Raw genomic sequence first — 21,269 nt, 5'->3', positions numbered from 1 at the left:
TGATCCACCTGGGACTCCATGGCTTGGGGTCAGCCCTTGCTGGGGAGCTGCTGCTGCTCCTCCCCAAGTGCTTCGCTCTCCTGCACTTCCACTTCTCTCTGCAAATATCGGGCTTATTGAGCCATCTGCTGGCTCTGTCTGTCCCTGTGGCTGCAGGCAGTGTTACCTGCTGCGATCACCGAGAGAGGCCTGCGTGGACAACACGACGGAAGAGAGAAGAAGAGCGAAGAAGAAGGGTTCCTGTGAAGATCGCCGCGCCATCCTGAAGAGCAGCGTCCGGGAGAAGATGATGAAGCTGAAAGAAGACCCCATGCTATTCTCCAGTGATGCTTTTTCCCTTGAGCCAATGGTAAGTGATAGCTGAGAGCCTCACTTTCTTCCTCTAACTCTAACTCTGACTCTGACTCTAACTCTAACTCTAACACTCTAACTCTAACTCTCGAACTTTCTAACACTCTAACTCTTCCTTTTCCCCTTCCCCTTCCTCCTCCTCCTCTTCTGTTTATGCAAGCAAACCCCCACGTTCTCCCATCAACCAGAGCCCTGATTCTGAGGATTGGCATTGTGAGAGGTGATGAATGCCTGGTGTCTGCACAGTGCAAAATCCCTTCTCATCTTGGAGTAAACCCTAGAATAATCCCAACCCCTGCTTTCTTTCCAGACAGGTTAAACTAAGATTTTTATTTCCAAGGAAGGGGATCATGTTCTCTTCTTGTCAAGTGCACCAGTGCACAGAGGCAGTTACATCCTGCAGCTGACAGCAGCATGATGTGACCAACAGCTTGTGTTAGAGCAGTGGGAATGTTGTGGAGAGTGGGAGCTGATCAGCTGAACATGAAGAGCTTCCAGTGGTGTATTGAGCTGGGTTTGGAGCATTTCCTTGGGCTCCTTGTGTTGTTCACTCATCATTGATGCTCTAAATAAAGGCTTGCAGGACTGTGGTTGTAAAGAAGAAATGGGAAGTTTGAAGAGAAATGTTTTGCTGTCTCTTTCTGTTTCAGGAGGGAGAGATCGAGCCAAACAGTTCAGTCCAAATCAAGGTGACCTTTAAACCCCTAAAGGCCCGAGAGTATCGAAGTGTGGCCTACTGCAACATCTCAGGTACAGCTCCTTTCCCCTGCTTCTCTCAACCCCACTGAAGCCATGGTGCAAGCCTGAGCCCTCTGGGCTCCCCTGGAACTGCTGGGAAGAGTCCCTGGGCAGCAGGGCAGTGCTGGCACATCCCACTGCCCCTGCAGCTTCCAGGGAGTCTCCTGTGCAAGGCCAGGGTCAGAATCCTGGGTCTGGGTTACTGATCCCAGAACAACCCAGGCAGTGCAGGGAGAAGTTTTCATGGCACAGCTTTGCCAGCATTTCCTCAAAGGAAAATCAGAGTCAAAGAGCTGCAGAGCAGAACAGCTCTAGAGAACAAGCACCAAGCCCCTCTAGAGCACTGACCTCCAGGATGGGTCCATTTGCATGGCTCCATCATCAGGCAGCAGGAGCTGAGTTAGAAATGTGCTCCCTGAGCCTGGATCACCTCCCACTGCCCACACACCACCAGACCAGAGGTGGCTGAGCCCCACTGAGCCCAGGGTCTTTGTAGAGGGACCACCCTTGGCCAGCACCTGCTTCTCTCCCTGTGTGGGAATTGGCACCTTGCAGCTCTCAGTCTGTGCAGATAGAACACAATGCTGAGTGTCAGAAGTTGAGGATTTTGGCAACAAAGTCTTGTGCTACTGGGCCAGGTAGTTTGGCAATTGCTGCCCAGCAATTTGCCAGGTACAATTGCCAAACTCTTGATGAGCTTTGTGCCTTCACTGAATGGATTTGAAAGCTCCTCTAGGTGCATGGGAAGGAAACCATAGAATCATGGTATGTTAGGGATGGAATGGACCTTAAAGATCGTCCAGTCCCAAGACCCCTGCCCTGGGCAGGGACACCTCCCACTAGAGCAGGTAGCTCCAAGCCCCAAGCAGCCTGGCTTTGAACACTTTCAGGGCTGGAACCTCCACAACTCCCCTGGGGAGCCTGCTCCAGTGTCTCACCACCCTCACAGTAAAAAATTTCTTCCTAATAGCTCACCTAAATTTCCTTTCTTTCCATTGATACCCATTACTCCTTGGGCTGTCACTACAGGACACCAGAGATGTTTTAAACTCAGCAAACTGGTGGCTAAAATTGGAAACCAGCCCAAGGAATGGGTTAGAAATTGGAAGTCAGCCCCAAGGGATATCTCCTGAGGGAAGAGAAGGGTCCATATCTTCTCTTGCAGTACCAGGAGCTGGTTTTATCCAGCTCAGAGTCAGGGGCTAGCATTCAGGCAGGCTGGAAAATAGAGTGTAACAGTGGGAATTATTGTACTGAAATGAGCATCTCTCCCCAGGCATTGGGAGCAGGCTGCCCCTGCACCTCAGAGGGGAAGGCCAAGGACCCGTGGTTGAATTCAGCCGTCAAATGCTGAAACTTGGGAACATTTCTGTCAACACCTCCCACGTCTATGAGGTGAGCAGCAGGGGTTGGGATGGATCCTGATGGCTCCTGAGGCAGCAGCAAGCCTGGTGGACCTGTGGAATTCCTGACAACATGGGCAGTTGTGGGCAGGGAATATTGGATGTACTGGTCAGATCTGGTGAGGTCAGAAAGGTGTGTCTGCTGTTCATGACGCCCCAGTCCCTTGGCAATGCCAATTTTTGGCAGCTTTCCTTGGGGATCAGCTCAGAAGCTTCCTGAAAAACAACCCCTTGGCATATGAAACCCAGACTGGGTCAAAAAGCTGCACGTTCAGAGGCTTTTGTGGCAGCACCAGACACAAAGGCACCTTTGCATTGGACTGTTCAGAAGCAGCTGGAACAAACTGGCTGTGTTGAGCTTCAGTACCTTGCAAACAACTCTCAGTCGAGTGTCTCCTGCTTATTCCTGGGAGTCACAGGAAAGCCATCCAGCCTCCTGGCTCACTGCTGGCCCTTGCAAAGGGCTTGGGATTCTTTCCTTTGCTGACCACTCCCTCACCACACTCCAGCCTTGGTGCATCTCTGACTCTAGAAAAAGAAAAGTGTTCCTGGGAATAAAGCTAAGGATCTTTCTACCTATTTGCCTCCCCATCAAAATAGTGTCAAGTTTGCAAAAAAAAATAGAGAGCAACTGAAAGAGGGAGAAAATAAGGCACTGCATCATGCCAGACTCTTTCAAAAGCTTGGCTGTGGAAAAGAAAAACACACTGGTTTTTTTTACCAAAAGATGGTGCTGTCTCTATATTTGATGGTGATGCCTCGTTATCAATGTGTTGTTCTCATGATTTGGGAAAAGATGAATGAGTAGATGGTCCTGTTGGAGCTGTGCTGAGTGGGGCAGTGGCAGCTCTCTGCTGATTGACTACGCAGCTGCCCCACGTTGCTCTCAGGGCCAGCTCTGAATGAGCTTGGTGATGCTGGCCAGAGCTGGACTGCTCTGTGTCCATGGGATAAGCCCAGGGTGACTCTGGTTATGTGCAATTACTGCTGCTTTGCATGAAAACCCAAAGGCAGAACTTGTCCTGTTGTATTTTTTCACTTCTGCCTTTCAGCAGCACAAAGCATCTTCTGACTTTTCTGGCTGGGAATTGCATCATTAGAAAATAACTGACAAGAAGGGAAGATTCCACATGAATTTCCATTTTGCTTTCTTGCTGCTGCAGGTGAAACTGATGAACCGAGGAGCTATAGATGCTCCCTTCACCTATATCCCTTCAGCCACAAACGTGGGCTGCTGCTTCAAGTTTGCACCCGAGGAGGGCGTCATTGCAGCAGGTGGGATCCGGACGATTCACATCTCCTTCAATGCCACCGTCCTGGGGAGCTTTGAGGAACAATTCCAGTTCCGTGTGGCTGCATCTCCTACGCCTGTGACCCTGACAGTCTGGTAAGGACTCTGGGAGCTTGCTGGGCACATCTGTAGCTGTCTCTGGCACATCCCCCACCTCCCTCATTTTGGGGTCGAGCAGAGGAAAGAGGAGTTTCCCGAGGTCTTAATCTCTGCTCTGATCCTGGCCCTGCCCCAGTGTAGGGTGCCCGGGGGCTGGAATGACTCCTCCCTGCAGGGATCTCCCTCTGCCTTGGGCCATGGCAGGCAGTGGGATGGAGCAGCTTTGGGCAGTAGCTGCTCTGGGCTGTCCCAGCTGAACACCCAGCAAAGCTCCCAGGGCTTTGGAGATGGGGCAGCCTGGGTGATTCTGCAGCAGCAGCAGTGTTTTTAAAAACTTGTGCTCATAATCCATCCCAAATGGGCAGCAACAGCCTCACCTCACCTGTCATGGCCATGCTGTGGGGGACAAGCTGTGCTCCCAAGTCCTGTGCAGAGAGTGCTCCAGTCCCTCCTTTCCACAGCCAGGAAAGGGCTGGGAGACAGGGAACTGTGCAGCAGGAATGTGCCAAGGACATGGGCATCATCCCATGGGCTGGTGCCATTGCAAGAGATAATCCTGGCCCAGCAAAGGGAGAAGGGGTGATAATGGGGGAGGCAGAGCTCAGTCCTCAGTTCCACAGCAGCATGAGGGCTTGTCCCTGCTAGCCTGAGCCATGTGCTGGTAGGATAACGTCGTGCAAGCAGGAAAGCTGATGCTGGCTGCTCTGGAGCTTTGGAGCTAGGCTGCTGCTGTTGGGAGGCACTGGATCAAGGCAGTAAAGAAATGAATGCAACCTGCACTTGATTATACCAGTGAGATAAGGGAGATGGATCAAAAAAGAATAAGAAAAATATGACTTAGCAAGAGGAAAGTGGTGAGTAGGTCTGCCCATAGTGGAGAAACAATTATGCTGGCTTTGTTTTTGGAGGAAAAGTGCTGCTCTTTTATTTTGGAAGTCAAGAGGGAACCTTTCACCATCAATTGATTCTCCTCTGTATCCCCCCAAACTGGTCCTGGGATATTATTGCATAAGCAGCTTTCTCCTTGGGCAAGGGCAGGTGTCTCTTGTAGAGATGTGTAGAGCAGAGCCAGTGGCAGTCCTGGGAACAAAAGAGAAGGCACAGTTCACTGGTCCTTGATTTTTAACCAAAAAGCAGAGTGGGCATTGATAGGTGTCAAGCACAAAATAAACTCGTGAGTGTTGTGCAGCTTCAAGTGCTGATTTCAGTGGATGTTGGTGACTTTTGGAGCCTGTCTGCGGGGTTCAAGGACAGATGAGGTGGTGTGGTAGATTCAGGACACCCATGTTTGGTTGTTTAAGCCATTGCCCTTGTCTGTGCCGGCTGCTGCACTGGTGACAAGCTGGTCCTTTCCTCTAGGATTCATCTGCCCACTGTGCAGAACTGTTGCTGCTCTTTTCAGAGGATGCTTGGGGCTCCCCTGGCTTCATGTCTCTAAACTCTGTCTGTAATGATTGTGTGGGTCAAAATCTCCTGAGAAAGCTCCTCCATGGGAACACCAGTTGGAGCTAAGAAGCAGCAAAGCAGGGAGCCCGTGGCTGGAAAGGCTGGTTACAGAAGTTTGTGGGGACTTTTATGTCCATCACATTACAGATGGGGAAACTGAGGCAATGGAGCCATGTCTGGGTGTGTGTTCAGGGTCCTTCATGGCACCACCAGCACCTGGGGGCTTTTCCTGCCTGCCCTGTGCCCAAATCCCCACCAGTGGCTGTTGGCTGACGGCCACTTGGCTTCAGCTGCCTCCTGCCCACACGGACACTGTGCTGAGCACATGGTGCTGTGTTGATTGGAAACCCACGGTGCCCCTGGCACCAGGCTTTATGTCCCCGAGCCACGGCTGCCACAGGCTTTGTGAGTCCCTTTAACCGAGGCATTTCCTCCTGCTCTGTGCTCGTCATCGCAGGGGCTGTGTCACTGGACCTGCTTTACACTTCGACCTCCATGAGCTCCACTTCGGTGACATCTCCTTTGGTGAGTGTTCCCTGGGCTTGGGCACAGCGTGAGGGACCTGTGCATTCCAAAATGAACCACTTGAACATAAAAACATCCATCACTCGTGTTCTGCCACAGCAGCCTCTTCAGGCTGTGAACTCCAGGGCTGCTGGTGCCTCAGGTAGCATTTTGCCATTGTGAGATCAAACAGAACCAAGGAATAGAAGCTCTGGGCTGTGCCTAAAGTTGTTTTTTCCCCCCATCTGTGTTCAAATGACTCTTGGTGAGCAGGCCTGGGAGAAGTCTCCTCCCCACAGAGCTGGCCAGCCAAGCCAGATGTGCACTGCAGAGCAGTGGTGGCTGGTGTCCGGGCTCTGCAGGACATCCCCACCATGTGTGGCTGTATCTCTGCCTTTCCAGCATGGAAAGCAAATCTCAGAGCTAAAGTGGGGTAAACCCTTGCAGGCAGCAATCACAGTGAGCAGCATGGGTGTGATGGCCCCCTTTGTTGGTGAGGTGGGACATGGTTCCTAATCACTGCTCTCGAAGCAAGGCTCAGGTTTGCCTCCAGCTGAATGTGCTCTGAGCTGTCACCTGCTCAGTCTGTTTGGGCCAAACCAAGAGATGCCTTAAGGATGCTGCAGAGAGAAACTGCATTAGGGTGCTTTGCATCACGTTCTAGCTCCTGATTCCATCCTCACTTTCTTTTGCTGTAGCTTCTTCTCAATGACAACTCACTGTTTATACACCTTGCAAACAGAGGGAGCGTTGGCAGACTTAACAGGGAATTTTACAGCTTGAATTTTCAGAGTAAATGCTCGGTCTGGGTGCACAGTCATCAGGGAGAAATAACTGGTGCTGATTTGGGGCAGGTGAAGGAGCTCTTCCCCATCAGGAGAGACACTACCAGTGTTCAGCAGGGCTAAGAGTGGGCATTTTCAAGTTTGAAGTTTGGAATCAGTGTCAGAGGGAACTGAGTGATGATTAATTCCTCATGTAGCTTCTCGGTGAGCTGTAGTTCAGATAATAAAGAGCTAAACTCCAATCACCCTTTCATCCTACCAGGGTATTCACACCAGGAGTCATGACACAATTGGTGCCTAAATGGATATTTGTGTCCTTTTCCCAGGCTTTCCCCGCACCATGACCTGTCGCCTCACTAACACCTCCCCGGTGGCCGTGACATTCAAGCTCCGCATGTCGGACGATGGCACGCAGCCTGCTGTCAGTAGCTTGGATCAGATATGCAAGGACAGTGACCCATCCTGGAGGAAGGGAATTCATTTCTATGTGGAGCCAAGGGAGTTTACAATGAATCCCAGCCAAGGGACCATCCTCCCCCAGGGACACCAGGATATCGAGGTATGGGAAGAGTCCAGCCACACACGCTTCAGCACCAGGGCTAAAGCTTCACTGGAGTGTGGGAGGGCTTTAGCTCTGCTGCCAGCTTTGAGGATCATGTGAGTGAGAGATCTGCACTGGCCTGAGGCCTCTGTTAGCTGGGTTACTCAGGATGTTCCTGAAGCAGCACTGTTTTCTTCCCAAAATCATACGCTGGGATCACATACTATATGGTAAAGTACTGGAGCCATTCTTGTGTTTTTGAGAGCAGTTTCTTTGACTGCAAGTGGGCAGAGGAAGGATGAGGACAGAATGAGAGATGTCATTGTAGAAAGCAGTTTGCTTTTCTTCTTGGTCTCATGTCTCCTCTCCTGGGGAGCAGAATGATTTGTGTTCATTGCAGGGATCTCCAGTAGAGACAAAAAGCTCTGCAGCCATGAACTGCCCAGCACCTGCTGGGCCACATTTGCCCTCAGCTTCCTACTGTAAAGCTGAACTCATTCTGTCCAAGTCAGCAGATTTCATCTGCATTTGTGTCATTGTAGTCAGATGAAAAATTGGCCCCTTAATTTGAGTACAGTGGTGTGTAGAGCTTTAGCCTAATGTTTTCATTTAGCTGACCTATGCCCTAATAGCAAGGTGTGTTTAACAAACCTGGGATTGCCAGAAGGCTTTTGTTACTCTCAGAGACTGTGCTCTACACATGGATCAGCAGAATAATGAAATTAAAAAATCCTCCCTTTCCTTACCATGAAAGAAGAACTGGAGAATAGCACATGTGGGTAATGAGCTTTTATAAGGAAGAATTTAGTGCTCTTCTCTTCCACCAGGTGACCCTGTGCTCCAACACGGTGATGGAATACTACCGGAAAATGCTGGTGGACCTGGTGGGCCTGGAGGGTGTTGGCAAGGAAGTGGCATCACTGATCATCACAGCCAGGTACCTGCACTTCCCTGGCCTCTCCCAGCACACTGCCTTGCACAGGGTTTGCTGGCTGCAGCTCCCAAGGAGAAGTGTTGTTTCATGTTCTCATGTTGTGACCAGCTGGACATGAGAACAGCAGTGCTTGGAAAGCAGCCTGTGGTGAAAAGCAGCCCTGCTCACAGCCCAGCACAGTCCTGGGCCTTTTTCTAGAGGCACCAGGAATGATATCATTTATTGGCCTGGTTTTTGGTGCTTGAGCTGGAACACATTTCCCGAGGGCCTGCTCTCCTTCTTCCTGCAAGAGATGGAGCTGTGCTGGGTTGAGACCCCCCTGCTTTGGTTTGGGACACACCAAGCAGCCTGCTGAGAGTCAGGGTCTGGTTCTGTTCATGAGGGCACGTGACAGTGGGGAAGTGGCTCACAGCCAGAGTGGTGAGGGCAAGATCTTACGAGGGGAAAAGAGCCCTTGATGTGGCAAGTCAGCTCTAGTTTTTCTCCTTTCCTCTGCTTCCCATTTTGAGCTTTAATGTTTTCAGACTTTAACCAAAAGTTGTTCTTGCTGCAGCAGAATTCCATCCTGCCAGTTTCATGACAAGAGGGATGCAGTTCCCTGGTGCTGCTCCCTCTCTCAGGCAGAGCCATGCAGTCAGTGCCTGGGCTGCAGTTTTGTCAAGCAAGTGCAAATGGGGACAGTCAGTGCATGGAGCTGTGGAGTGAAGGACCGAGGGAGCTGTAGGAACTGGGAGGGGGTGATCACCCACTCTGTAGGGCAGGTGGTGTCCCATGCCCTCCAAAGCTGGGGCAAACAGCTGAGTTTTCAGGCAGGGCAACAGCCCCGTGGGAGAGAAGGGAGTCATTTTCACTGAGACCCTGGAGTCGTGTGTTCCTTGAGCCTTAGTGAGCACTGATCCTTGTTGGGAATGCTCCCCCAGAGCTCATGGATCACAGACACTGTTACAGGAGTCCTTGCAAGCCTTCTTGGGTAAAGGAGAGGCTGAGGCAGCTGTGGGACAAAGAAAGTGCTCTGCCTGGGGCACTTGGCAGCCTCTGGGTGCTGCCTCTCAGGGTTTGCCCCTCCTTGACAAGACGTGTTTGAGTGGGAAGGCTTTGAAGGCAATTTATCACTGTAGGGCTGTTAAATGTCTGTTTGACAGTGACAAATGAGTTATCTATCTTTGGGGGTAAATGTTCTCTGTTCTCTCAGTATCTCTGATTCCCTTGGGGTCATCTCTTTGCCCAGATGTCTGGTTCCTGAGCTGCAAGTGTATCCCCAGATCATGCGCTGCAATCAGTGCCACCTGAAGGAGCCATACGAGAAGAAGTTCATCATCACCAATAAAACTGACCTTCCTGGCTGCTACGGGCTTATTCCCCAGGTTTGGCATTGCATCCACCTCCTCCTCTCAAATATTATTGAGGAGATTATTAGGGGAAAAAAGGGTTTGGATAAGACCTTGCTGTGTCTTATTCAGATCTGCTGAGAACAGGATCCTACCTGAATGTAAACTTTAGGAGGCAGTTTAACCTCCTGAGGAAACAGTTTATGTTCTAGTCTTCAGGGTGTTTTCTGGTGGGAGATCTTAGAGGGTTGTGAAAAGCTGCTGCACCCCCAGACACCAACAGCTGTGCTGGCAGCCTCCTTGCAGGACCCCCTGAGAATGCTAAGCCTGCAATTCTTGCATCTTATTTGGGCCTTTTACCTTTGTCCTGGGGATTTTGAAAACGTGTGTAAGTTGCTGTGGCAGTAGATGTTAAGGAGTTTAAAGTTGAATTTGGAGGTCCCTCTGAAGTTGCATTTGATTCTGTCCCTTCTAGAAACACAAGGAGGACTCTCCTGTGTTGTACTCCAGCCCCAAACCCTGTGGCATTGTCCAGCCTCACAGCACTGCAGAGATTCCGGTTACAATCGAGGTGCAAACATTGGGCGATCATCGCACCAATGTTCTGATCGGCGTGTTTGGGGATGAAAGAAACCCACTGGTGAGTGCAAGGGGAGATGTGTGCCTTTGTGCAACTCCTCCTGGCAGGGTGCAGAGTGTGCAGGGATTCTTCTGGGGCCAATCATTTGTATTTTGAAAGTTTCTCTTACTTTAATCCTTTTTAATTTGGAGGTGAATATGTAATTTCTTATTTTTTTTCCCCCAAAAGCCCAGCATTTCAGCTGGAGAGTGGTTAAATAATAAATAATAAATAACTTGAGTAGAATTGAGCTGTTTAAGCTTTTTTAGGTTTCCCTATTGTGGTTTGTTTTGGCTTTTTTAAAAATCTTTCTTTCCTGCTTCTTCCTGGAACAGAGAGCAGAATTCCTGAGCTCTGGAGAGCTGGCAGAAATCTATGGAACTCCAAAGAAGATAGACTTTGGCATGATCCCACCGCTACAGCCGAGCTCACAAACTCTTACCCTCTTCAACAAAGGTCTTGTCCCTGTAGACTTCAGGATAAAGATTGTAAGTACCTGTGGGGCTGTTTTCCAGGGAATTGACTGGTAAGTAGCAGCCATGGCTTTTTATGACTGGTTTTTATATGCAAGATTTCCATCTGGCCCATGTGGTGTGAGAGGTGGCAGGATACTCCAATATTCCATCTGAGCGAGGCAAGAGGAACCTGGCTCTGGAGTGGTTTTAGCTGGGGCCCTCAGTGAAATCAGGTGCAGAGATGTTGGAGCAGAAACGAGTCTGGATTGTGCTGACAGGTCCTCCCTTAACTTTATGGAAGGTCTTTAGATGTGTGTGTCACATTTTTGGAGCTCTGAGATCAAGAGAAACCTGTGGTCCTTTGCTCCCCAGAGAGCCTGGATTTCCCTGTGGTTTCCCTGTTCCAGCTCCATTTGCTTTGTGCCAAACTGCTGTTTGTAGTGGAGAGCAGGGTGTGAGCTCTGTCCTCAGGCTGCAATTGTCACACCTCCTGTGGCTCAAGCCAGTTGGGCTGTGCACACCAAGATGTGTGGGGGTTGTGCACCCTCCCAGCCTGGGATCTTTGTGCTGTTGAAGAGCATCTTTGGGGAGCAGCTGCAGAGAAAGGCTGTTTTAATATGTGGAGCTTGCACAGGGCAGAAGGAGCTGGGGCTGCTCCCCTGGCAGGGAGAGCAGGGCTGGCACAGCCAGGAAGGGCTTGTAGGCTGGGGCTGGGGCTGGCTGGGTTGTCTGCTGGAGGGGGAGATCTGGGAGGGGCTTGAGGTTGGTTTTTCTTCATGCTGGATGTGGTGAACTTGTGGAGCTGCTTCAAACCTGATACTATGGCCTTGTTTTTGTTTGTGGATAAAGCATCAGGCCATGTGGGAGAGTCCAGCCACAGCCTCCTGGGCCAAGGAGGAGGGCTGTGAATTTGAACTTGCTGCTTTTCCAGCTGTTTGGGGGATAAATGCAACCTTCAAGTGAGGGGTTTTTCCAGGACAGCTTTCTCTAACAGGACAGCTTTCTCAATTTCTCAATGAAATTCTGCTTTCAGCCTTTGCAGGGAGCAGTGCACCTTGGCTGGGTGGGCCTGGCATGTAAATGATGGGTTTCACATGCTCGTAGCAGGGCTGGGCCTGCAGAGCTGTGTCTGTACAGCTGTGCTGGTGCAAGACCTTTCCTCCCTCCTCTGAGCAGCTTCCAGCTCTCTTGCCCAGTCCATGCAGTCCATGAGAAAGCAGATGACAAGAGTTCTTGGGAAGAGTGGGCCATGTGCACAGAGCACACATCATCCAGTTTCCTTTCTGCTTCTTGCTTTTCTGCTCTGCTATAACCATTTCGAGGTGGCTTTTCCAAAGCAGAGGGCACTGGGGCACCTCTCTACAGCTGATGGTCAGTGGGAAGTGAGGGCTTCAGTCCTTCAGGGGATCTTGAGAAGCACTGATGGCCCCTTGGGCAAGAACAGTTTGGTGTTGGGGTTGCAACTGGTATTGCAGTGATGTTCTTCAGGATCTCAGCAGTGTCCTCCAGCTGTGTGGTTTCTGGAGTGGGATTTGAGCAGTCCTGGCTTCCTCTGGCCTTGAGCCTTTGTGAGAAGGCAGGAGAGAGAGAAAGCAGCTTTCCTTGGCACACACTCCAGAGCAAGAGTGGGGAAGGAACACTCTCCTGAGGATAAACATCCCTTGGGTTGGGCAGAACTGGGTTCATTAGGTGAGTCTGTTAAAGGAGAGGAAAATACAGGTTGGATGAGCTCTGCTGTTGCCTGAGACTGTAGCTCAAATTTAGGGAAATGAAGCCTTTATGATTTTTATCCTCCCCTCTTTAGTCTGTCCTTTTCTTATATCCCACAAGAGATGAAGGTGTATGGTTTCCATCCTAAATGCATCTTCTGCTTGTCTTACAGGCTGAAAAACCCCAGTGCTTTGTTCTTGAAACGGAAGAAGGAGTGATCCCCGCTAGGGGTGAGGTTCCTGTGACTGTCACAGCTATCCTGGATGACACTGGGCATTTTGCTGACTCCATCCAGCTCTTCACCGGGAACAGCTTTTGCTTCAGCTTCTTACTGAGGGCTATGGGCACTGGCACCACAATTGTCACAGACAAACCACTGGCCCCAGAGCTCAACTTGGGATACCAATTCAGGTAGGAGATCTCCCCACTCCCACCTCTCCTCCTGTCTCAACAAGGAGCAGTTTTGCTGTAGTCCTTCAGGCAAAATCTTCTTCAGTGTTCCAATCCCTGAGTCCTTCCCTGAAGGCAGAGATTCCTTCAGAAACATGTGGTGGCCAGTTGAGAGTTGTTAGATACCCTCAAAAGCCACTGAAAGGGAAACCAGTTGCTAAATGGCCACTGAATTGTCTTTAGTTGTAATACATTTATGTCCTCACTTGATCAAGCAGTGGTGTCACAGCTGCCCCAGAACAAAAGGTTCCCAAAAGGGCGCCCGGGTGAGGCGGTCCCTCCGTGGGGCTGAGGGACCAAGGGAAGATGGCCTCACACCCTTCCCTTCTGAAATGGCACTTCCCAGGCAAGCAGGGCCTGGGAACAGAGAGACAGGAGGGTACCAACCCCCCCAGGAAGGCAGGAGCCCACGGAGCAGTTCCAGGGCCAGATGGAAACTGCTGGTTTGTGTGGGGCCTGCACTGCCCCTGCCGCTTCCTCCTGCTGTTCCTGGGCCCTGCTGCTGCCCTGCTGTGCCCACGGCCTCGATGGCTTTTTTGCTGCCAGCAGAGTTTCCAAAGTTCACTTCAAAACAGTTTCTAATTGTTCTACAAACGGTAGAACTTCTAAAAGTTCTACAAATGGCTATCAGTGCAAAACCAAAGCTGCTGCCAAGGAGAGAGGCCCTGCTGCCCTGGTTTCCTCTCCTGGAGCAGGCAGATGATTTTTACCAGCTTGCTGGGATCATGCAGAAGCTGCCTCTGAGCTGCCCTTTAGAAATGCCTGCAATCATACCCCACACACAAGGTCCTCAAGGGCAGCATCTCAAAGATTCACTGACAGTGTCGGGCATAGAATAATGCAAAATACAGTAACAGGACGAATCAGCCCAGAAGAAACATTTTGGAGGAAAACACCAGGTCCTGTTAGTCTCACCTTGAAAATGCTCCATTAGCATTATAAGCAGATTTCTCTTTGCAATAATGACATCAGAAGGGCAGCTGATCAGACAGTTTCTGGTCCACATTAAGAGCTGGAAATGAAGACAGTCTCCAAGTTATTAACACCTCAGATTGCTCATTGGGAGCAATCTGATGAGCAGGGAAACAGCTGCTCCCACACCATTTTCCATCCTGGCTTCTCTTCTAGCTACCTTCCCAGTACTCATCAGTTCCAAGTAACAAACAGGGGCCACCATTTCCATCGGCTCTTCTGGAGCGTGGAATGCTGGAGGCCACCCAAGAAGAAGGGCCAGAGCGTCTCAGCCCTCAGCAGCCCCAAGGCCGAAGATGATTTGGAGCCCCCCGGTCGTACAAGCGCCGTGTTCGGGCTGGAGCCAGGCTCATGGGAGCTGCAGCCAGGCGAGTCTGTGGACATGGTGCTGCGAGGCTTCTCCCACACCCCACAGGTGAGGTCCCCACCAAGGGCTGAGCCTGGGGAGCCCTCAGATCCCCTCCCCTGGCCTTGTTCCACAGTGCCTTGACATTTGCCTGGGGAAATGAGCAAGGGCCTTCAAGAAACTGGTTTAAGACCGCACGTTTCTGTGGCAGCACCAGTTGCTTTCCTTGCTGGCCACCAGCAGACCAGCTAAGGCTCTATTGGGATTCCACAGCTACCAAAACCCAGTGCTGATCCCAAAGCAGGGCTGGAAGGAAATAATGCTCTTTTGGGGCAAACAGTGTTGCATGCTGAGTCAGCAAAGAAGGGCAGAGAAAGAAGTTACACTTAGACTAGGAGCACAAAAAGAAAGTGAATTAAACAAGTGCCAAGTGGTTTCTCTGGGGTAAGCACAGATAAAACAAAAGCCATGTGAAGGGAGGGAAGTTCTCACAGGTGCCTTTTGTGGGCATTGGGGTGCAGTGTTAGAGACAACTGAGTGCAGAATAAATCAGCTGCATCATGGCAAGAAAAGGAGGCAGTGCCCACTGTAACTCTGTGGCAGGAATAGGGCCTGTGGTGGGTGCTGAGCCAATGCAGGGCATTTGCTGGTGCCCTGCCACCATCCACTGCTGACAAGTGACTCTTGCATGCAGGAGGTGCGGGATTACATGAAGTGTGAAGCTGTGGTTGGCACAAGCGTGGTGACAAAGAAGATAATAGAGACGATCATTAGCTGCAAGTTCATAGATCCCTCTATAGAAGTATCAGCCAGAAAACTCTCTTTCCGGGTGGAGAAGGTAAGTCTCTGGATTGCATCCTGGCATTTAGCAGCGTGGCTGAGGGGGGTGTGTCCTTGTGTTAAAGCCCCTCTTTGCTCTTCCTGAGGCACTTGGTAAAGTGAGTGAAGATGCTTTTAGAGATGAGACTGGTATTTAACTCCCCCAAAGTAAAACTGCAGTTACAGCTGCACTGCAGTGGGGATCATGGCCACTTCCAGAGAAATGCCAGTTTCTCTGCTCACTCTAAAGGGAGGTTTCTAAGGATCCTCCAAGGCACGATGATGTCTGTACACTGATGCTGTAGGGAAGCTGGGGGGAAGAATGGAAATTTCTGTGAATTCCTCAGGCTAAAGAGGAAAAACCCATCATCTTCTGTGTCTCTTTGCCTTCTCTGCTGTTGGCATGGATGCTTTATGGTATAGCTATAAGGTATAGCTCTATGCATTTCCCTAGGCTTCACCTGCTTCAAGAGACCCCCAGACATCCTGCAGTGATGATAACACTGAGGCAGAGCAGGTGCCCTTTAGTCTCTGGATCCCAGCTCCAGCATCATCTTTCCCTCTCCTGCAAGTTGTCTGAAAATGAGAAGATGTTTCATGATTTGGTTTCTGTAGTTTCAGGCCTCTCCTTTGGCTCCCAGGCTTCCACTGAAGTACAGAATCCCTGGGACAGGCAGTTCAGATGTAATTAGAAGCCTTTCAGCTCTCCCTGATTCTGCCTGGGTTCTGCTCGATGCCACACACACAAACTGATTCATTGCACACTATGGCACAGCACCTGTTTGATATCAGTACATCCAGAAGCAGTTTCCCAAAGTCTCTGGTTTCTCTAAACCGTGCAGGAAGCCCAGCACAATGCCCAGACAGGAAGGAAGAGCCTAGGCTGATCACAGCTTTGAGACCACACACACCTTGTCCCTGTAGCAGGGGCTGCAGGACACGTGTTGCAGACTGACTGCTTTTATGAGGCTGCTAGAGCCAATAAGGTTGTAAGAAATGACAGCATGTGAGTGAAGATCATCCAGTGCTGTTCTGCCCAAGAGAGAGACAGAACTGGAGACAAATGGCCTGGATTCACTTTCTGCTTTAGGTCTTGTTCAAGCAGCCACCTCCTCTCCTATTCCCTCATCTGTACATGGGAGTGGTGCCCTGTCCCCAGAGGGTGCTGTGGTTTCTAAACATGACAAGCATCTGCTATAAAGAAACATCTCCTGGAAAAGTAGAAACAAATGGAAAGGATCAATAGAATGTATGCACTTGTGGGGCTGAAAGATGTGAGATGCAAGAGAAGCAGGAGGAGGTCTCTGGCTACTTGAGGCTGTTTTTCCTTGTTTCCATAGAAACCCAGTGATGTCCTAACTCTGCAGTACCAGCCTTTGGCTTTAAAAAACACCTGCTCCCTGCCGCTCCACCTCGTGCTGGACGTGGAGCAGCCGTTTCTGGTCTGTGATGAGGAGCAGCAGCCCCTCCCAGATGGCCAGGTGAGCAGCCCTGGACTCCTCCAGTGGGGCTGGAAGAGGAGGGATGTGCTGGTGCCTTTCTCTTGGGAGGGCCTTGAGTCAACAAGTTTATTGTGTAGCATCACCAGTGGGCTGGCCTGGGCTGCATCAGCAGAGCTGCTGAAGGAATCAAAATATTACCTGAATTGAGAAGTTCCATCCTGGCTTTAAGGCACAAGGAGGAGGGAGCAGGCAATTTGGCCAGGGCAAGTCATGCAGTAAAGGTGTCTCCTGGAAAGCATCCCAGCTCTCCAGCAGCCAGCCCCTTGTATTGCTGCTGAGCACAGAAACGTGAGCCTGAGGGAATCCTGGACTGGACTGTGGTGCCTGCAGTCAGACCCTTGCTATAAAGAAGTGAACAATGAACTGAGAAGCCCATGCTGGGGCCACACTTGGAGCATTCACTGTTTCATGCTGTCAGACCTTGGCATGTCATTAATTACTGTTCATCTCCTTGCAGCCTGTGACAGTGGGTGTAGAGGAGACCTGCCATGTCTACATCGCATTTGACCCAGCTTATAAACTGGAGCTTAATAGCTGGCAAGAAAAGAAGATTCTGAAGATAGACATGGTTAGGGACCATCCTAATGTGGAGCATATCGAGCTTTGGGGAGAAGTCCACTTCCCCAATCTCCAAATCCAGCCCAGCAGCCTGGAGTTTGGCTGCATCGTGGCTGGCACGGAAGCAGTGCGCTCTCTGAGGATGAGCAACTGCAGCCCCCTTCCTGTGGAGTACCACTGGTCATTCCAGGCAGACAGCCAGGTGCACAAGTTCAGGTATGTGCACCTTTGCCCTCTCCTCTTCTTCCTGGTGTCCTGTTTGTGCTTTGCAAAGAACAGAGCTGTTTGTCTAGGATCTGACAGACTGCTCTGACTTCTCCTTGTGCAAATAACACTGACCAGCTGTGGTCAGGCTGGATGCTCAGGGAATAGGTTTTCCACCAATTTGGTGCTGTGTACCCCCATAGTGGTTTCCCTTGGGATGGAAAGCTGGGGCCAAAGCTGCTTTCTCAGAGCTCTGTGGCCTGAGGCAATGTCCAACTTGATGAGGGGCTCCTAATCCCAGCTCCCACAGTGCTGCTGGAGGCCCTTTTGGGGGTGCCCTTTTGGCCCCTCTGCTTTGGGATGGGTCCTCTCTGCAGGAGCTGCTCTCTGCTCCTTGCCTTCCTCATTAGAAACATAAGCAGAGTTACGCTGAGCACCTGCTTCAATCTAAAGTGGGGAATGTGACCTGAGTCACCTGGGAGTGTTGGAAAATGCCAACCACCCCACCCTGCACTGTCAGGGAAACATTCCTGATAAATACCTGGTAGAGCTGCAGAGTTTCTGGCACTGGGCATTGGCAGGGCTGTGCTGGCTCATCACTGGCTGGGTCTGCCCTTGGTGCCTCAAATCTCACTTTTTGCTCTCCTCCTTCTCTGTCTTTTCCTCTCCCACTGTGCTTTTTGCACTCACAAAGTGTTAATCCCTGTCCTCTGTAGTTCCTCAATGCAAGCAGTTGCAGCTGCCTGCACCACTGCTACCTCAGTGTCATCCCTGGGCTGGTTTAGAACAGACCTGCTCCAGCCTGGATTGGGAAGGGCTGGATCAAACCATTCCTGAGTTCAACGCCCCAGCACCCAGCCAGGGGCTCCATCCTGACCAGGAGCTCCTCATGCAGGTGTCCCTCCCTCCCACTGCAGCTCCCTGCTCACAGTTATGTTATTTTCCAGATATGAACTTTGCCCACCTCAATTCAGACCCCCACCACCAAAGCTGAAGAGTTCCTGTTTGAATTGCTCAGCATCTCAATGGAGCCACCGCAGTATTAAAAATGTGGAGGAGCCAGACACAGCCCTGAAAGAACCACAGGATCTTGGCCAATCTTCAAGAGCAGAGGTAGATTTTCTTGTACACCGAGTGCTGTGTTGTCTCCCCAGCTTGCCACCACCAAGTCATGCTCATGCTGACCTCCCTTTTTGCTGCCCTGCTGTTTTGTGCCTTGAGAGTGGGCTGGGCAGCGGGGCCTGTGGATGGACATGGGCTGTGTGGGAGGGAGGAGCAGGAGAGTTTTCCTTGGAGAAGCCTGCTCAGATCCTACAGATCTAAGCTCAGCACAGATCTGTGTTGAGTGTGGGATTGTTTTGCCTTGTTTTCTTCACAATGTAAGATGAGGCTTTCATGTGCATCATGATGATAAGACCTCCAGCTTCCTTCCCAGAGCAAGCTGTGATGAGTCCTGATCTCCATGTACCCTCTTCCCAACCCTGCCAGAGCACCTGTTTCCAGGTCTCTGCTTTCACCTGAGGGCTGGTATTGCAGTGGTGGGCCTGAAGCTGTCTTATAAAATGAGACTTTGCAAAGTGTCTCTCTCTTCCTCTCAGCATAGAAAATGGCTTGTTTTTCAGCTGCCAACATATATTCGTGGAAGGCATTACATCCCAGTGGGGCTGGCAGGATTCAGTCACTCCGTGGATGTACCATGGACTCCCCTCAAAGTGGAGAAGGTAAGAGGGAATCTGTCTCCCTTCCACATTTTCAGTGTGGCAAGCAGGGCTGTAGCTCCCAGCCCCACTGGTGGCCCTCAGCATTGCCCACAGAGGGGCCTGGCATCCCTCCAGACCCATCACAAAGTGCTGCTGAAGCAACTGGTTATTGGAGAGGCCGTGCAGGACATGTTGTAGGGAGGCCCAAGGACGCTGTGCAGCACCTGTGGAGGGCATTGCTCCCCCTGGACATCATCAGCTGGTCCGTAGGAAAGTTTTGCAGGAGCTTTTGCTGTAGCACCTTGAAAAAGCAGCATATAAATCAGAGAGAGAGAGGGGAAAAGCCTCAGGAGTCAGATGAGCTGGGCTGGGATCCTTCCCTGAGCTCCAAGAGCTCTCACTCTGAGTGTCCCTCTTTTCTAAAAGCAGTCATAAATGCTTTTAAAAGGCAAGTTGTGCATCAGAGAGAATTTCTACTGCCAGGAGACATCCCAGTTCACTTTAATGTAGTGTATTAATGCATTGATCTGTGAGTATGGGAGAAGATTTTCCTCATGGTCCCTCCACTGGTCAGTGGCATGGATACAGGATGAGATCAGGATGATTCTGGCTGTGTTGTTTGAGGAATAGATCCCTCTGGCTACAGCTGCACTTTGCTCCAAGGTGCTCTTCTGCATCCATTTCCATGCTCAGCACCTCAATCTCTGCTGTTCTCCGTGCAGGCTTTCAGTATCCTGCCGCTGTCGGGTGTGCTGCAGCCGGGAGAGAGACAGCAGGTCTCCTTCACCTTCACTGGCCACCTCAACACCATGGCCCATGTCACAGCGCTGTGCCACGTGGAGGGAGGCCCCACCTACGAGGTGAAGCTGAGCGGGGAGGCCTCACGTGTCAGCTACTCCCTGAGCGCCCGGGAGATCAACTGCGGCTCCCAGGTACCACACGGCTCCCCTGGCACAGCTCCTCGCCTTGCTGCCTTCCTGCCCCCCTCGCTCCAGGGCTCCCTTCCCAGCCCCTTTGTTGTCTCTGGGGCTTGGAAGTTCAACCTTTGAGGGACACATCTGGCATCCAAGCTTTCAAATGGCCGTCTCCAACCCTCTCCAAAATGCTGGGAATACCTCTTGTTCAGGGGACTTCACACTGCCTCCTGAGGCACCCCAGGGGGATGCTCTGGACGTCCCTCTGCTGATCCACTCCTAAAGCCTGACCTCCAAGGAGATGCTCTTGTCTAACGCTCTTCTTAATCCATGCAATAATCAAGGAAAGATCTTGGGCTTCCAGTCACTATAGTTGGAGAGACTGTCCCAGAATGATCCCCACTTCACTCTTTTTCAGTTGAAAGCCCACAGCTATTTCCAGCTGCTGGCCCTGTCTGTGTTGCTCTGTGTGACTCCCTTGTTGCCTGTATGCTGCTTGCCAATACTTGCATGCAGGTGCCTTTTCTTTTGGAGTGCCTCAGTGCTGTCTCTGTTTCTCCTGGCTGTTGGTGACCCCTCAGAGGGCCTGTGTCCCCACAGTGAAATGTGTTCATTTATTACTGGCCCTCCCATGGTTGTTGCCACACCTCTGGGTGCTGCCAGAGCTCCCTGGTCCTGTGCAGGTGCCCTGTGCCTGGGGGTTCCCCGGGTTCCCAAGTGCCCCTATCTCCTGTCTATTCCCTGCTCCCATCATGGGTCTGCTTTCAACCCCAGGAGAGAGGAAGGAGATTCCCAGCAGCAGGCCTGGGTCTGTAACTTCCCGCTCTCTGCCTTCTCTGCAGATGTTTAACGAAGTTCATCACAGCACGGTCATCCTGGCGAACACCAGCAAGATTAAATTCAACTGGGTGCTAGAACCCAGCACTGCAGACCAAGACCTGCCTGGTGTGTTTCTGGTCAAGCCCACCACTGTAAGTAGCACAAGTGACTGACCCCAGCCCTGTCAGGTGGCCCAGGAGAGTGTTAAAGGGACAAAAGAGGGGAGGGGGAAAAGGGGGAAAAATGTCCGAGGGGAAAACCCCAACCTCAGCCACGAGATAGAGAGGGCTGTAAGCAATTTCTTCTGGGGGCAGAGAAAGTCAAACAAGTGCTATTGAAAGTCAATAAAGCAAAAGGAACAGTGGTGGGTGCTTGGCTTGGGTGCTTAGCCACACCCAGAGGCACACCAGTCAACACAACTACATCCATTATAGACCCTGGGTATTGCAACAGCCTAATACAAATTCACAAATGGTTACACATATTCAAATATTTTAACATAGTTCCTCCTCCATCCTGCCTTTTTTGGAGCATGTACAGTTGCCCTAGTCCTGGTCATTTGGTACTTTTTGACACATTCAACAGGTTTCCATTAACATCATTGGTTAAATGTTAATATTACAGCAACTCTTCCCCAACACTGGTATCACCACAAAACATTTGCCTTAAAAAATTCTAAACTTCAGCAAAAATTCTTTGACAAAAGCCAGCATTATAAAACACACAGTATTTACTCTAACAATTGCAAAAGCCAACACTATAATGTATTTATCACAAAGGT

The 21,269-nt window shown here is 50.8% G+C and overlaps 1 protein-coding gene across 1 annotated transcript in view; it reads left to right on the top strand.

Annotated features, from left to right (window-relative positions):
- The window catches only part of LOC131582753 (hydrocephalus-inducing protein homolog), a 56,283-nt gene that overhangs the window by 11,599 nt on the left and 23,415 nt on the right, over positions 1–21,269 (top strand). The window contains exons 8-25 of the mRNA XM_058846222.1: positions 157–349; positions 1,002–1,101; positions 2,366–2,484; positions 3,656–3,879; positions 5,786–5,853; positions 6,944–7,176; positions 7,986–8,095; positions 9,321–9,456; positions 9,896–10,060; positions 10,375–10,527; positions 12,377–12,615; positions 13,783–14,041; positions 14,667–14,810; positions 16,132–16,272; positions 16,751–17,067; positions 18,701–18,776; positions 19,478–19,687; positions 20,512–20,640. Coding sequence (XP_058702205.1) covers positions 157–349; positions 1,002–1,101; positions 2,366–2,484; positions 3,656–3,879; positions 5,786–5,853; positions 6,944–7,176; positions 7,986–8,095; positions 9,321–9,456; positions 9,896–10,060; positions 10,375–10,527; positions 12,377–12,615; positions 13,783–14,041; positions 14,667–14,810; positions 16,132–16,272; positions 16,751–17,067; positions 18,701–18,776; positions 19,478–19,687; positions 20,512–20,640 — 3,016 coding nt within the window. The remainder of the gene's footprint in view (positions 1–156; positions 350–1,001; positions 1,102–2,365; positions 2,485–3,655; positions 3,880–5,785; positions 5,854–6,943; positions 7,177–7,985; positions 8,096–9,320; positions 9,457–9,895; positions 10,061–10,374; positions 10,528–12,376; positions 12,616–13,782; positions 14,042–14,666; positions 14,811–16,131; positions 16,273–16,750; positions 17,068–18,700; positions 18,777–19,477; positions 19,688–20,511; positions 20,641–21,269) is intronic.

Source organism: Poecile atricapillus, chromosome 10 (assembly GCF_030490865.1).
Source record: "Poecile atricapillus isolate bPoeAtr1 chromosome 10, bPoeAtr1.hap1, whole genome shotgun sequence".
Classification (NCBI taxonomy): domain Eukaryota; kingdom Metazoa; phylum Chordata; class Aves; order Passeriformes; family Paridae; genus Poecile; species Poecile atricapillus.
The sequence above is the reverse complement of the archived record's forward strand: the minus strand, read 5'-3'. Positions and strand labels throughout refer to the sequence as shown.